General features: G+C 39.0%; 1 protein-coding gene across 7 annotated transcripts in view; it reads left to right on the top strand.

Moving 5' to 3' along the window:
- The window catches only part of arhgef9a (Cdc42 guanine nucleotide exchange factor (GEF) 9a), a 69,886-nt gene that overhangs the window by 37,208 nt on the left and 17,208 nt on the right, over nt 1–15,470 (top strand). For 6 of the 7 annotated variants that reach the window (XM_061927824.2, XM_061927826.2, XM_061927829.2 and 3 more), the window contains 6 exons: nt 4,194–4,373; nt 6,916–7,005; nt 9,008–9,208; nt 10,456–10,635; nt 10,884–11,116; nt 11,781–11,910. In XM_061927824.2, the coding sequence (XP_061783808.2) occupies nt 4,194–4,373; nt 6,916–7,005; nt 9,008–9,208; nt 10,456–10,635; nt 10,884–11,116; nt 11,781–11,910 (1,014 nt within the window). The remainder of the gene's footprint in view (nt 1–4,193; nt 4,374–6,915; nt 7,006–9,007; nt 9,209–10,455; nt 10,636–10,883; nt 11,117–11,780; nt 11,911–15,470) is intronic. The other variant, XM_061927825.2, reaches the window with a different exon arrangement.

Below are 15,470 nucleotides of genomic sequence, written 5' to 3' on the forward strand. Positions count from 1 at the left end.
CTCTGGAGACTGGATGCATGGCTATGTCTGGCCTGAGGAATACTAATAAAGAGAGCTAGAAATTTGAAACAAACAAATGATGGAGCTTTGCCAAAGAGGCAAGCATGCACAGCTTTAATGTGCTTGAGTGTGGACATGATGTTGGTCTCAAGGGTGCAAAGCAGAGTCTTCAGTGTGATGGATCACATTGCTGTTCACACAAATGGATGATGTCAGACCCGGGTCCCTCTTAGAAACAATGTTGCTGTCTCCCCTGCTCTTTAATGAGAATGACCTTTAACTGCCCAAAACCCTTAAAGAATTCCAGTTAGCTTAGAACCACAATGTCCTACAAATATACTTCTTTCAAGGATTTTTCTCACAGTTGAATAATTTAAATTTGGGTTTTCAGTGTCACAGAACTAAATTTTACAGAAAAATATTTGATGAGTCATGCTTCAGTGATTGGAGATTAAATCCGTTAAAAAATTATAAGAAAGGAGCTGTCAACTGATTGCTAGTCAGATTGTACTGTATATTATAATTACAGATGGGAACATTATAATGTTATAATAGGTGAATTTATTTTATCGTGGTTAGGGTTTTGATGCATGTCTGAACTATATGTTGTTTCTCCTGTCATAGTTTTTCCCTTTTTGTTTTGGTTCACTCTGTTGTATTGTGCTGTATTTTGTGTTAACAACTGTGTAATGCTTTTTGCAGTCCTTAACGCTGTCAGTGGGCTTTGAGGGTGTTCATTTGCATCCATTAGTAATCTGAGTGGGTACAACAAGAATGATAACAAGTATTACAATTGCTGTCACATTTGTTTAAAATAATTATTCTGATGAAATACAATTATATACTGTGGGGGAAATAATTATTTGACCCCATGTTGATTTTGTAAGTTGGTAACCTCTTATAAAGACATGAACAATCCATCATTTTATAGTATGTTTATTTTAACAGCGAGAATGAGAGAGAGAGAAATAATAGAAACCAAAAAATCCCTAAAAACAACTATAAATAAAGTTGTAAAAAGGTATATAATAAGTATATGGATTAAGTGAATTCAGTATTTGCTAAAATGGGACTTAGTATGAGAAGCCATTGTTAGACGTTGCATTTAAGTAGTCATCAGTATCACTTTTCTTTACAAAAACTCCCCCAATCAAATCCTAATCAAATGATCAAGATCGGTATTTCATAACTTTCATAATTGGTGTCGAAATCATCTTGTGCCCTTAGCAGAATGTTTTACAGTCAAGTAGATCCCTGCAAACTTAATTTTAGTTTCTGATCACATCGCATCCTCCAAGGTCTTCTGTAAATCATTCAGGTGTTCATAGGCAAACTTTAGACAGGTCTTAACATGTGCCTTCCTAAGCAGCTGGGACACCCTGGGGCACTGCAGGATCTCATTCTATTACTGCAAAGTGTGTAAACAATGTTTTTTTTTGTTTTTTTTTGGCGACTGTGGTCCCAATTCCATTAAAATATCTAAGAAGCTATTCCTGTGTAATTTTGGGATCCTCCCTCACCTTTCTCAAAATCATCCTAACCCCACCGGGTGAGGTTTTGTATGGAGCGATTGACTGTTACTTTAAACTGTTTCCTTTTTCAAATTATCCCTCCAACAATGTTTTTTATTTTCTCTTTTATTTTGTCTTTTTTTTTTCCATAATTTCTTGGTGAAGAGACAGGACTCATAACTGTAACGTGTCTGTTAGGGTAGTAGATAGTAGGGAAGTGCAGATCGATTGGACAGCAATCATTATGCGCCGATTTTTGTGAAAAAGTATGTGATCGGCTACTGCCGATTAATTCCTTTCAAGGCTGATCACTTCTGTCTGATACTTAATTTTTTATTTGTCACTCAACTGACAGAAGCGGCCTGCAGCTAGAGTTGCTCCCCTAAGTTAATATTAATCACCTTCATTGTGCCAAATAACCATAAAGTTTGCTTGAAACAAAACAATAAAAGTGCTTTAAGAGTTTTAGATTTTTATTTTTTTTACTAATTCTTCGTTTTTGTTTATGTTTACAAACTCGGGAAATAAGCCCCTGTACACAGGAGAACTTTTAGGGCAAAAAACAAAGGATTTAAAGGGACCTACTATGCATAACCAACTTTTCTTACCTGATGGTACTTGATTTTGTGTATTCGGTATCTCCCTAGGCACTGAAAGTTTTAAATCAAACCGGGGAGGCATTGCAAAGATATTTATAAAATAATCCTGCCTTCCTTCATAACTATCAAATGTGCCCCCCATCATTGAAAATATTAAAATAACAGTGCCATTTGTTTGTGCTGGTTCATGCTGTAAAAACATTTGTTTGTGTTTTAAGTTTTTCTGAAATACATGTTGCAGCACAAATGAATGAGACAAGTTTGGGGGGCTTATGACAAAGTTGGGGGGATGGTTATGAATAATATCATGTTAACAACATAAAAAAGTAGAAAACCTTAATTACATAAAAACTATAATAGTGACACAAAAAAGCATGAACGTTACACAAACTTTTGATTCTGTTTAACGATTTGGTTTTATTTCAGTTCTCTTATTGATTCTTATTTGAGAAAAAAGAACAAAAAGGTGGAATAGCATCAATTTTGCTTAGTTTAGTTGACATTATTTTCATTGACCTTACAAAGCCTACAGTGACGTCTTAAAGAGGCACATATGGGGACGGCGTGGCTCAGTTGGGAGAGCGGCCGTGCCAACAACCTGAGGGTTCCTGGTTCGATCCCCGGCTTTCTTGGGCAAGACACTTCTCCTGATGGGTCGTGGTTAGGGCCTTGCATTGTAGCTCCCGCCATCAGTGTGTGTGAATGTGGAAGAAAAGGGTATAACCCATTTACCATTTACAAATGAATGGGACACGTTTGGGGAGGTTTTGACAAGGTGTGGGAGCTGATTATGATTAATAAAATATTATTAACATCAAAACTCTAATAGACAAATCATTTTTTGTGCACAAACCAGCACAAACGGATGGGACAAGTTTGGGGAGATTTTGACGAGGTGGGCAGCTGGATGACATCACTAGTCAGAAAATGTAATTTAGAATACTGTGACTTGAAAACCGTAATGGCACAAACCTAATGTTTAACAGCACAAACATAGCATAAATAAATGGCAGTGTTATTTTGATATTTGCAATGATAAGGGGGGCCAATTTTACACAGGTTTTCTTCATACTTCCGCCAAACAAGACTTTTGGATTTTGCTCTGAATCGTGAAATTTTCTGACCTGTGACGTCAGCAGATATATCCATATATGGTAGAAATATTATTCTCCCTCCGGTAGTCAATAAGTTTTTCTCTGTCCTATTTTTGTGGGGCAGACTGGCTACATGCACATGCATCGTCTGCTGTTGCCATTTCTAATTCAAAGTAGCCTATGCTTCTCACTCCTATATGTCAATAGACTCCATATGGAAGCGCTAAAAACTACAACATGGATGACGGGAAGAAGACGCAGTCAAAGTGTAGGCACGTAAATAAGACCACCCATAAAACAGCGCATCCTGAAGAGACGGTCTGTAAAACATAATCTATGCCACATTTTGACCAAAGAACCACCATTGTATGTTATGTAGACCACAAGGAAGTGTTTAAAGTGTAGGAAAAAAGTCATAATCGGTCCCCTTTAAAGGAGTAGTAGATAAAAGAGTTTGCTTTTTAGTTATTGTGTACTCTTGACTCTGTTTTACTCAATTGTATATAATAAAAGAGAATAAGGAAGGAACTAGTTTAATTATTGTGTTGATGTTTTTAAACTGTCAATAGCACCAAATATGAATAATTTGAAAAATGTACAGTTAATACATGTGATTGGTATCAACCGAGCTCACTCATGGAAGGTTGGTATCGTAATCGGCAGCATTAAACCCTAATCAGAACATCTAGTATTGGGAGTATATAAGGAGTGCTAATATGAGTTCAAATACTATTTTACTGAATCAAATACTATTTAAAACCTTCATTCATTTTATTTGTTTGTATTTGTCTCTTTATCTTAAAATAAAATCCACCTTACCATAAATATGGACTGTTCATGTCGTTGCAAGGGGGTACACTTACAAAATAAACAAATGATCAAATAATGCCCCCACTGTTTATTGTCACCACAGATGTAACAAGTGTGTTATTGTTTAGGTTAAATTCTGCCTTCTTTTTTTTTTTTTTTTTTTTTTACATATTCTTCAGTTGATAAGTGGAGGGTCAATCGTCAACGCTGAGGCGGTATGGGACCATGTGACCATGGCTGACCGGGAGTTGGCATTTAAGGCCGGTGACGTCATAAAGGTGCTGGATGCATCAAACAAGGACTGGTGGTGGGGCCAGATTGATGAGGAGGAAGGATGGTTCCCTGCCAGCTTTGTGCGGGTGAGTTTGATGCAACCACAACTGTCCCACAAGCAGACACAAAACATACACCCACACACCCAGAAATTAAGGCACATAGCATTATTTAAACAAAATCATCGACATCCTGGTGCCTCCCTCCAGACATGCAATGGTAAACAACCGTTTGAGGATGTTCATTTAGTGTAGCATCGCCATCATCTTTTTCACTTAAATGCACATTATTTCACCCATTCCTAATTTTACACTGGGATTATATACAGTAACCACGACAAGTAATCTCCACATCTGAAAAAAAACTACTCTGCATTGCAATCTGATGAAATTACTTTGTCTTATTGTCAACTCAGGGCATTCAATCGATCGCAACTGGACTGTTTGGTTTGTCTTTGAAAACGTTTCGCCTTTCATCCGAGTAGGCTTCAACAGTTCATGCTCATAGACATAGATTGGTCAGATCTAATCTAGCGGCTGGTGCCAAAACCCCAAGTATTCATACTCCAAAACCAGGAGGGTGTGCCTGGACAAAGATGGTTTGCGGTATCGTAGAAAAACAACTGTTTTGATGCATACGAGCAATCCTACTGTCAAAGCCAATGACAGTCGTTGAAATTAAATTTCCCCTCGTTAGCTTTGAGGTATTGTGTGGCAGAACGATCGCTGGGGATCGACTATTACCAGTCCGAAATAGTCGGAATGCCCCGCGTTAGCATTCCATTCAGTTATAAACAAATAGCCTTCTGGTCACCTCGTGTGACCAGAATGTTTCTAACTCCTGTTATTTGTTGGAGGCTAAATTGCTGAGTCTTTTAGGAATAGTTGAAAGGACAGTGTTGTATGTGGGAGATAGGTGGTGTCGCAGACCACCTCCTCTGTTCAGGGAAGGTTTTTCAACCTTGACATAGATGGCTTCCCTCATTCCTCTTTCGTACCATCCGTCCTCTCTGTCCAGAATCTGTACATTTCTGTTCTGAAAGGAGTGCTGTTGCTCCCTGAGGTGCAGGTAGTCAGCTGAGTCTTGGCCTGAAGAGTTTGCCTGTTTATGCTGTGCCATGCGTCGGCTTAGCAGTTGTTTTGTTTCCCCAATATATGAATCCATGCATTCATCATTACACTGGATAGCATACACCAAATTGTTTTTGTAGGTGTGCGGTGTCCGGTCTTTAGGATGCACTAGTCTCTGTCTCAAGGTGTTTCCTGGTTTGAGGTGTACTGGGATGTTGTGTTAGTAAAAAATGTTTCTGAGTTTCTCAGATAGACCTGATACATATGGAATGGCAATATGTTTGCATCTGTCACTTTTTCCTCCTCATCCACTCTGTTCTTATTATTTCTGGAACTGGATGAACTTTTAAAAAATTACCAGCTGGGGTAACCACAGGTTTTGAGGGCTTCCCTCAAATGCCTATGCCCTTTCTCTTTGGCCTGTGGGCTGGGAGGAACATTATCAGCTCTGTGTTGATCTGTACGTGTGGGTGTTTGGTAAACCCCGACATTGAGGCCCCTGTTTTCTCCAATGTGGACATCACAGTCCAAAAAAGGCAACTTACTGTCTTTGACATTCTCGTGTATTGGTAAACTCTTCATGCCAAAACTCTGCTGCTACCTGCACCTCGGGGAGAAACAGCACTCCTTTGAGAACAAACTTTGCATATTTTGGACAGGGAGGACCAATGGTACCAAAGAGGAGTGAGGGAAACCATATATGAAGGTTGAAAAGCCATCCCAGATCAGAGGAGGTGGTCTGTGACACCACTTATCTCCCACATACAACACTGTTCTTTCAACCATTCCTTAAAGACTCTGCAATTTACCTTCAAAAAAAATAACAGGAGTTAGAAACATTCTGGTCACCATCTGTGACCAGAATGCCATTTGTTTATAACTGAATGTAATGCTAACGTGGGGGATTCCGACTATTTCCGACTGGTAATAGTTGATCCACACTGATCGTTCTGCCACACAATACCTCAATGCTAACAAGGGGAAATTACACTTCAGCGATTGTCGTTGGCTTTGATAGTAGGATTGCTCGTTTGCATCAAAACAGTTGTTTTTCTCACTACGATAGGGCAAAACCATCCTTGCCTAGGCACACCCTCCTGGTTTTGGAGTATAAATATTTGAGGTTTTGTCACCAGCCGCTAAACTAGATCTGACCAATCTACGTCTAAGACTAGATCTGAGCAATCCAAGTCTATGAGCATGAACTGATGAAGCCTACTCGGGTGAAAGGCGAAACGTCTTTTAAAACAAACCAGACAGCCCAGTTGCGATCAGTTGAATGCCCTGAGATTACAATGCCCTGGATGAATGAAAACATTCATAGACTTTGTCTTATTGTCCTGTTTTTCACTTGAGGGTATGCTGAAGCAAAATGTAGCTTACTTGTAGGTCGATGGCCCTCACAACAAACAGCATCTCCAGACCGCCCCCCCAACACCCCTCATTGCCATTCCCACCTGTCCATCCTTCCACTGTCACTCCTTCTGAGGACAGAAAAGACAGACTGACTGACTGTCTACCAAAAAGTATCTTTCTGTTGTCATTCTTTCTCTCCAAGGTGGAACCCCACCCTCCTCAGCCCCAAACAAAACAGGTTTTCTATATCAACCCCATAGCAACTCCACGGTTCCAAAACACCACGTCAAAGGTGCGTTTTTTTCCAGCTTCATCCACCCATCCAGCCTGCCCCACCCGCCACGCAAAGTACCCTCAACATTTTACCAGACATTAACATCCTCAACAAATGTCGATAGACAGGTAGTTCTGACGAGTCAAAAGTAAAGATCTTCTTTAAAATATAATGAAACTTTATCCAAAACTGTATAAATAATTACGTCTATCATTGACGATGTCATGGTTTTTCTGTAAAATATTTTTTAGTACTTACTGTTTCAGTATTTACTGTTGACTCTGATCATTTCTCAGTTTTAAGGCTGTGCTACTGGTCCTCGTCCTTGCAGTCAGTGTTGTCCCACCCGTCACTCTGCTTGTTTGTGGCGCTGCATTTCTCATCTCGTGTTTGGCATTCTACCAGTCGATTTTTTGATGTTCTATTGGCAAAGTGTGTGTCATCAGTTGTTGGCTGCTGGACATTTAAAGTCACACTCACTTGACCCTTTCTATGACCAAAATCCTAATATGTTTTCTCTGCATGTGTGAGCAAATGTGCGCGTGGGGGACTTGTGGGAAGTGTGCGATAAATATACAAAATGAAAATGCCACTGTTAAGAACTTAGGATATGCTATGGCTTAACTGGTATAGACAATTGAGCCGAGAATAAATTATGTATAAATGTATCATGTTTGCTATGACCTATAAAGTGTACAACAAACTAATTACAAAACAATTGTTAGACAGATTTTTAATTATGCAATAGGCTGATTTGATATTTTGCTAAAAATGTATTTATTCAGACAATCCGTATGTTGGTGTGCACATCTGAAGTGTCAAAATAAGTTCAGCTGCCACAGTTGGATTTGGAGTTGGAGTACTCCGTTGCATCCTACAGCAAAGACCATGGTTCACAGTGAGCTTACAGGGCTTCAAAAGGAGCTTATTGTTCAAACGTACCAAGCAATGGAAATTTACAAACACTTCCTCAGTGTTACGTTTAACCCAACTGAAGACTACCATCAAGAAATGGAGAAAATATGGAACCACAATGACCAAAACCCTGATCCCTGCCAAAAGGATCAAAAACGAGATCCTGTTCAGGCAAGTGGTCAGTTGTGCAGTCCAGTGAAGCAGTCAGAGGAAACTGAGGCTTTAGTGTTCTTGGGCAATTTTCGTCCAAACTATTTAGATGTCTCAATACTAAAAAGTTCATAGTGAAAATGTTCTCCCGAAATCCCAAGCATACATCTGATTCAACAAAACAACAGCTTCACCACAGGAACATTTTAGTTTTAGAATAGCATGTTAGAATCCAGACCTAAATCATGTCAAAAGCTCTGTGGAGTGACCCGAAGATGTGCATAAGAGGTGCAAGAAAGAATGAGCAAACATTGCCATGTCATGACCTACTGTAAATGATGCAACTCTGGAATTCAAGCAAAAGGGGCTTTAACAAAGTATTAGTTTAAGGGGATTTACACCATCATATTATTGACATCTTAGAATTCCTGAGATTTTTTCATTCATTACACAAATTATTGCATGAAAGGTGGAATACGTTTTGAAAAAAATGTTGTGGTCAATTTCTTTACATCAGAAATACTGTGTAATCTATTCAACAGGGTAGTTTCTATACACTGTATAAGCATTCATAAGTGCAGAGGAGAGTCACACACAAGGCGGTTATCCCTCTATGGTCATAAACCTTAGTAATACATAGATTGTTTGGGAGTGTCTTAAGGTGATCATTTAACGTATGTATTGTGGAGTAAATTGTTCAAGGCTTTGTGGTAAGAGTCTGTAATTGTAAATTTTGCTCATGCTTTTTTGTCCAATCCACTTAAAACACAACTTAAACATAATGTGTGCGTGTGCGTGTGCGTGTGCGCGTGTGTGTGTGTGTGTCTGTGTGTGTGTGTGTGTGTGTGTGTGTGTGTGTGTGTGTGTGTGTGTGTGTGTGTGTGTGTGTGTGTGTGTGTGTGTGTGTGTGTGTGTGTGTGTGTGTGTGTGTGTGTGTGAATGCATCTGTCCTCAGTTGTGGGTGAATCAGGAGGATGGAGGAGCGGAACCAGCTGAAGGGACCAGTGAGGTTCAAAATGGGCATCTGGACCCTGCCAACGACTGCTTGTGTCTGGGCTCGCCTCTACAGAACCGTGACCAGATGAGAGCTAACGTCATCAACGAGATCATGAGCACAGAGAGACACTACATCAAACACCTCAAGGACATTTGTGAGGTACATGAGCACATGCACTTGCAGCATCTTTCCCCTGACAAACAGAGTTCAAATTTAATATTAGGCCTGAGAGGCTTAACTGTTTATTAGATGTTATTATTAGGTTTGTTTTTATTATCTTTCCAATTTTACCGTGTATGTAATGTATTTATAAATTAGTTTTTATATTTATAAATCAATAAAAATGCATTTTAATACACACTAAGTCTAAGAAGCACATGCTGTAATGAGCAAGGTATATGGTCTAATGCAGGGCTATTCAACTAAACTGTCTAATGGACCACATTTTCAAAAAAGCTATGGACTGGTGGGACGGACTTCTCCCTTCACTCTAATTCGTATTTTGAAATGCAGCCATCTCTGTAGTGAATATTTGATTTTTTGGCCTATTAATTTTATATATATTTACAAAATCAGAAAAAAAGTGCTCTATCGTGCAAAATGCAAGAGTCTGCTGCAGTGGACCTGGCCTCGAGGAAGGTTAAAATGTCAATGTAGGCATCTGCCACTGTGTTTACAGTGTTCTAAGTTCCTCGATACAACAGGGATGCTCTAGTGTTTTCATTATATTTCATTTGCAAAAATGTTGAAGTCTCCTACTAAGTTTTGGGCCGAACTGATGTCATTCCTGGGCTGTATTTGACCCCTGGGCTGCTAGTTGAATAGGCCTAGTCTAATTTAATTACGTCATTAGTTTATATTTTAGACTTACATCATGTTGGCATATTTTTACAAGTAACCACTACATGTGCTTATTGTATTCATTGAGGACCACATTGACAACCTTTTTTTCATTGGTCTCAAAATGCTCAAAATGCTTTTCATGCTTTGAAGCAAATAATCTATATTAAACTATGACAATCTTTATATAAAATAAATAAATAAATATATTTCACTATGTACTGTATGTACTTTATGTAAACATGGCATACACCTTTACATTCTATATTTTAAAATCATAGTTTAGAACTTGGGTAAAACACTGCTTTTTAATGTCAACACTTGTTAGTGAAGCACAATAGAAAATAAGTAGCCTTTTTTACTGTATAATTTCTCACAATAGTTACATTACTGCATCTGCATATTTACATATATTTGCTTCAGAACATTTAGGCATATCTTTTAATTCCTTGAGACTTTCTGTCACCTTTGAACGACAAGGTTGTACATTTATTGGTACTACTACATGTATTGGCTTTCAACAACAACATCTTGGAAAGCATGATTGTAATTGAACCCTCTTGTAGGGCTACCTGCGCCAGTGCAGGAAGCGTGTGGACATGTTCAATGATGACCAGTTGAAGGTCATCTTTGGGAACATCGAGGACATCTACCGCTTCCAAATGGGATTTGTTAGAGACTTGGAGAAACAGTACAACACAGAGGAACCCCACCTTTCTGAAATTGGACCATGCTTCTTAGAACATGTGAGTTCAGTGTGTACTATTCAAATATATGCCTTTAAACTTCCCACACAACTAAACTTGCACCCCACAAAGAAAAACAGCTTATTTGCACAAACTATTAATATTTTAACATGGACAATCCTTCATGTCCCTCCTTGTTTTGACTCTCCTACCATTCTACCTAAGCACATTCATGAATAATTTAAAGACACTTTTGTTTTGAACTGAAATTCTGTAATTTTTGATATTGCTGCTTTTGTGTTTTGCAGCAAGATGGTTTTTGGATTTATTCAGAATATTGTAATAATCACTTGGATGCCTGCATGGAGCTGAGCAAGCTCATGAGGGATGGCAGGTACCAGCACTTCTTTGAGGCCTGTCGACTCCTCCAGCAAATGATTGACATTGCCATAGATGGCTTCTTGCTCACCCCTGTCCAGAAGATCTGCAAATATCCCCTCCAGTTGGCTGAACTACTCAAATACACAGCACAAGAGCACAGGTACCACAGATTCTGATAGGAAAGCATTTTATTTTACTTCATAAATCTTTTGTGAAGCAGTCTTGTGTTTCTTTGCACAATGAAGTTGTACAGAAAAAGTATATATTTTGTCAGTGTAAATTGTTATTTCCGCACATGTGTGCAGGATCATAACACAAAATATTTGAAGTATTTTAAGAAACATTCATACACAGATGCATGTGTAAGTGATTCAGCGTTATTCAGCCAGCTCCAGGTCATTCACAAACCAGGCACTCTCAGCCAGAGAGGGACAGGTGCCAGCTTTTCCAGCGAGGCCTGCCAAATCACAGTGTTTGACTGCAGAGATTCTGCCAGCTTTAGGCCATCCTTCTGTCAAAAACACATACACGTCGTATGTATATTTGGATTCATTGCCCATCTGAGACAAAGAGAAAATCCAACCCGTATAGCAGTGACGCAGTCTGATTTTATAGTTCGTAGAGAAACTGGCTAATTATAAATATATGTGTTTTTGTTATTTGGAACTTTTTTGAGGATGCTTACTCATTTTATTTCAGTATACACCCCTAGTCTTTGATAAAGTACTTTGTCTTTAATTACTTGAACTTTTTTTGAAGAGCGACCACTTTCAAATTCCTTAACTTGACCCTAAAGAGTAATTATGTGTACATTGTATCCATAGTGACTATCGATACGTGGCAGCAGCCCTTGCAGTAATGCGAAACGTCACCCAGCAGATCAATGAGAGGAAGAGAAGGCTGGAAAACATCGACAAGATTGCCCAGTGGCAAGCGTCTGTGCTAGATTGGGAGGTGGGTGTGTGTTCAATGTTCACACTATGTCACACAGAGTGTCTTCTCATTGGGTTGGGAGCCTCAAAACTACACCTTTTGTCACCTCTCACATGATGTTTGCATCTTTAAAACATATATTTGGCTTTATGGCCCTGTAAAAGGTATCTTTTAAGCAGCACAACAAATCATGAATCAATTTAAGTGGACCCCGACTTAAACAAGTTGAAAAACTTATTTGGGTGTTTCCGTTTAGTGGTCAATTGTACGGAATATGTACTTCACTGTGCAATCTACTAATAAAAGTTTCAATCAATCAATCAATCAATCAATCAATCAGTTGCAGGGTTAAGGGACACTAATGTAATACTACTGTATTACTGTTATTCTATTGGTTTAATTAATTTTTTCCTGTCAATCTTATTTATCATATATTATAATAACTTGTCTTTGGCCCTTTGCCTTCTTGCACCATTTTAGTTGCATCAGAAGGGCTCCTGATGTTGCTATTGTATGAACAAATATTGAGAACCACAACCTTCACTTTATTTTTGAAAACATTGAAATAAATGTTCTATTTTCAGGTTCTTATTTTTCGGGCGTTCTTTCAGTTATTACCAAATAATGATAGTCACTTTTTTGAAACTTTTCTTGACAATTCATGTAACTTCCCTCGTCCACGTTCTTTTACTGATCCCCATTATGCATTTAATGTTCTTGTTTGAATTCAACACAGCATTGTACACGACAGAGACACTTTAAAAACACTGTGGAACACCGTTGAAACTGTAAACAGTTACTTGTTTAAATCTGTATGTACAACAAATAATGCTTTACAGTTTCAAACAAAGATATATTCACTGTAATCGCCTGGTAAACCAGTAGTCATGTGTACATGGACAAAATTAATTTAATCTGATCATCATTCGGATTATAATGTTGATACATTGACCCTAAAAAAAATTGATCTGATTATGACGTGCATTTTAATGCATCACACCTTAAATCGGAATACTTTCCTTTGACATGCGCGGAACACAACATAAACAGAAAGGTCTGTTATTGTTTGTGCTACGCGCCATCTTTTGGACGAGTTTGTTCACTGCAGGTGCTTAAGAAGCAATCAACTTCCACTGTAAACGAACATGGCTTTGTGCATTTCAGCTTGTCTGACGTTATCACGGTATGTATTTATCTTTTTTTTTCCTTCCGTTCACTACTTTTGTTTTACCCCTCTTTTAGAAATGTACAGTAGCTGTTCTGTGCCATTTATGTTGGGATATGTATTAGCAGTGATGGGCAAGCTACTTGGAAAATGTAGTAAGCTAAGCTACAAGTTACTCTCGATTAAATGTAGCTAGGCGACAAGGTAAGCTATCCCCGGAGAATTGTGGCAAGCTACGCGACAAGCTAAACGTCAAAAGTTGCTTGCTCCATTATACATGGGCCCACATGTATAATATTGATGTTAATGTAGCTGAGAGCTGAGAGGGTAGCTGAGAGCTGAGAGGGTCCATTACTATTAACTACCTGTATATTAGCTGGGCACACCCTACAACTACCTCTAAGTGTCCACACACCCCACTGTATGTACTTTTTTAGTTTTCCTTTTATTATAATGTTATCCATTTTCTCTGCCTACGGTATTAAAAAAAGACTACATCTATTTATATATTGACAAAAAAGGCAGCTGTGTGTTGTTTGGGAACAGTTGATAATGGTTATGTGCAGTAAAACTCAACTAACCTTAATGACTGTTGAAGAGAGCAGTTATGATTTTGGTTTACAGAGTAAACAACTAAAAACTAAGGTTTTGGGCATTGTTTTCTCTAAACACGTACATTTGTGTAAATATGGCTAAGGACGCACATTCTTGTGTGTTTCCTGCGCGTCATCTTCATCACTAAAGGAAAAATCTAACCTGCGGGATAGAATTCCTCTGCCATTTTCAAGTATGTTTTTTTTTTTGAGTCGTCAGCTTGAAGCATCCCTCTGTCTCCGACTCCCTCGTCGTCATGTGACATAAGTGTGTGATTGTTATGATTTTGCTTAATAGTTTTGATGACCCGCCTTATCTTGCCTCTAATTAGCCAGTCCGTAATGTCATACAAACACCAAACATTCATCATGGATTTTCTCCGTATGTCTGGATGTTTTCATTCATCGAGATCATTGTTTTTTTTCCATTTTTTTTTTTTTGGTGTGGATTCACAGTCCATTTTCTCTATTTGTAGCTTGTAGCTTTGATGTTAGATACTTAGCTACATGGGTCTTAAAGTAGCTAAACTACAGGAAAAGCTACTCATTAAAAAAGTAACCAAGCAACTGGAAAATCTAGATAAGCTATGTAATTTAGCAAATTTTTATACTTTTTTATACAAACTCGCGGGCTGGATAAAACCTGTTCGCGTCACGTCTTGAAAAGTCTGCTGCCACTCACTGCTGCCGCGAAACAGCTAAGTACTGTCTTTCTATCTGTGTGCTTCTAATTGTTTTACAGTTTTCTTTATTCCTTCTCCAACATATTAAGTAGTCTTATCAAACTTGCAAAGCACCTACTTTCTGTCTCACCGCCTCTCTCTCAGCTAGCTAGCTGCTAAGTTAAGCTATTCGCGGTTCAAAGCAACTACGCTCCGAAGTCGTCTGCTCCCTCACGCTTCTGCTACTGCTTTGAAAGACAACAAGAACTCAACTTGGTGAAAGAAACATCCTCGCTAGCTGCTAAGTTAACAAAGCTAAGCTCATCGCGGTCGAAATCAACTACTCTCCGAAGGCATCTGCTCCCTCACGCTGCTGCTACTGCTCCGAAGACAGCAAGAACTCGACGCGGTGAAAGAAACAACGTGAGTATGGCGCCCTGCTCTTTGTGCACCGTTCTCATTGATAGGTTGGCCCTACTAGAAGACCTTGTTCGCCAATTAAAGCAGAGTAATTTCGTAACTTTAGACGACGCGGACACATTTGAAAGCGTTAGCTGTAGCGAGCTGACTAGCCCAGCTTGTAGCAGCCTTAAGCGGCCTACAAGCCACGGTGAACCGGTTGAGACGCATAATAGATTTAGCCCTTTATTGAGTCCTACACCCCGGGCACCACACCTTAATCATAGGGTACTCTATCATGCGGAACATACAATTTAGTTAACCAGCCATAAGTAAATGTATTCCTAGGGCCACAGCACCTGACATTGAAGCGAGTCTTAGGGAGCTGACTCGCAACAGGCCTAGTAAACACGTACGACGGGCTTATTGCACCACTAGCTACGCAAACATAGTTGTACACGTTGGCTCCAATGACACTAAGATGAGAAAGTCAGAGATTACAAAGACGAACATAGCTCGAACTTGTAATCTGGCTAGAAAGATGTCTCTTTATCGAGTACTTGTCTTTGGCCCTTTGCATGCGAGAGGCAATGATGAGAGTTATAATAGATTAGTCTCGTGGCTTGCTAGTTTTTGTAGAGAACAGGGACTAACTTTTATTGGTAATTAATTGGCCCTGTTTCTGGGGCAAACCGGTCTTGCTGAGGAGGGACTGCCTTCACTCTAACCGGGAAAGGGCCATCACTCTTTCCAGAAATATAG

Source organism: Nerophis lumbriciformis, linkage group LG35 (assembly GCF_033978685.3).
Source record: "Nerophis lumbriciformis linkage group LG35, RoL_Nlum_v2.1, whole genome shotgun sequence".
NCBI classification, from domain to species: Eukaryota; Metazoa; Chordata; class Actinopteri; order Syngnathiformes; family Syngnathidae; genus Nerophis; species Nerophis lumbriciformis.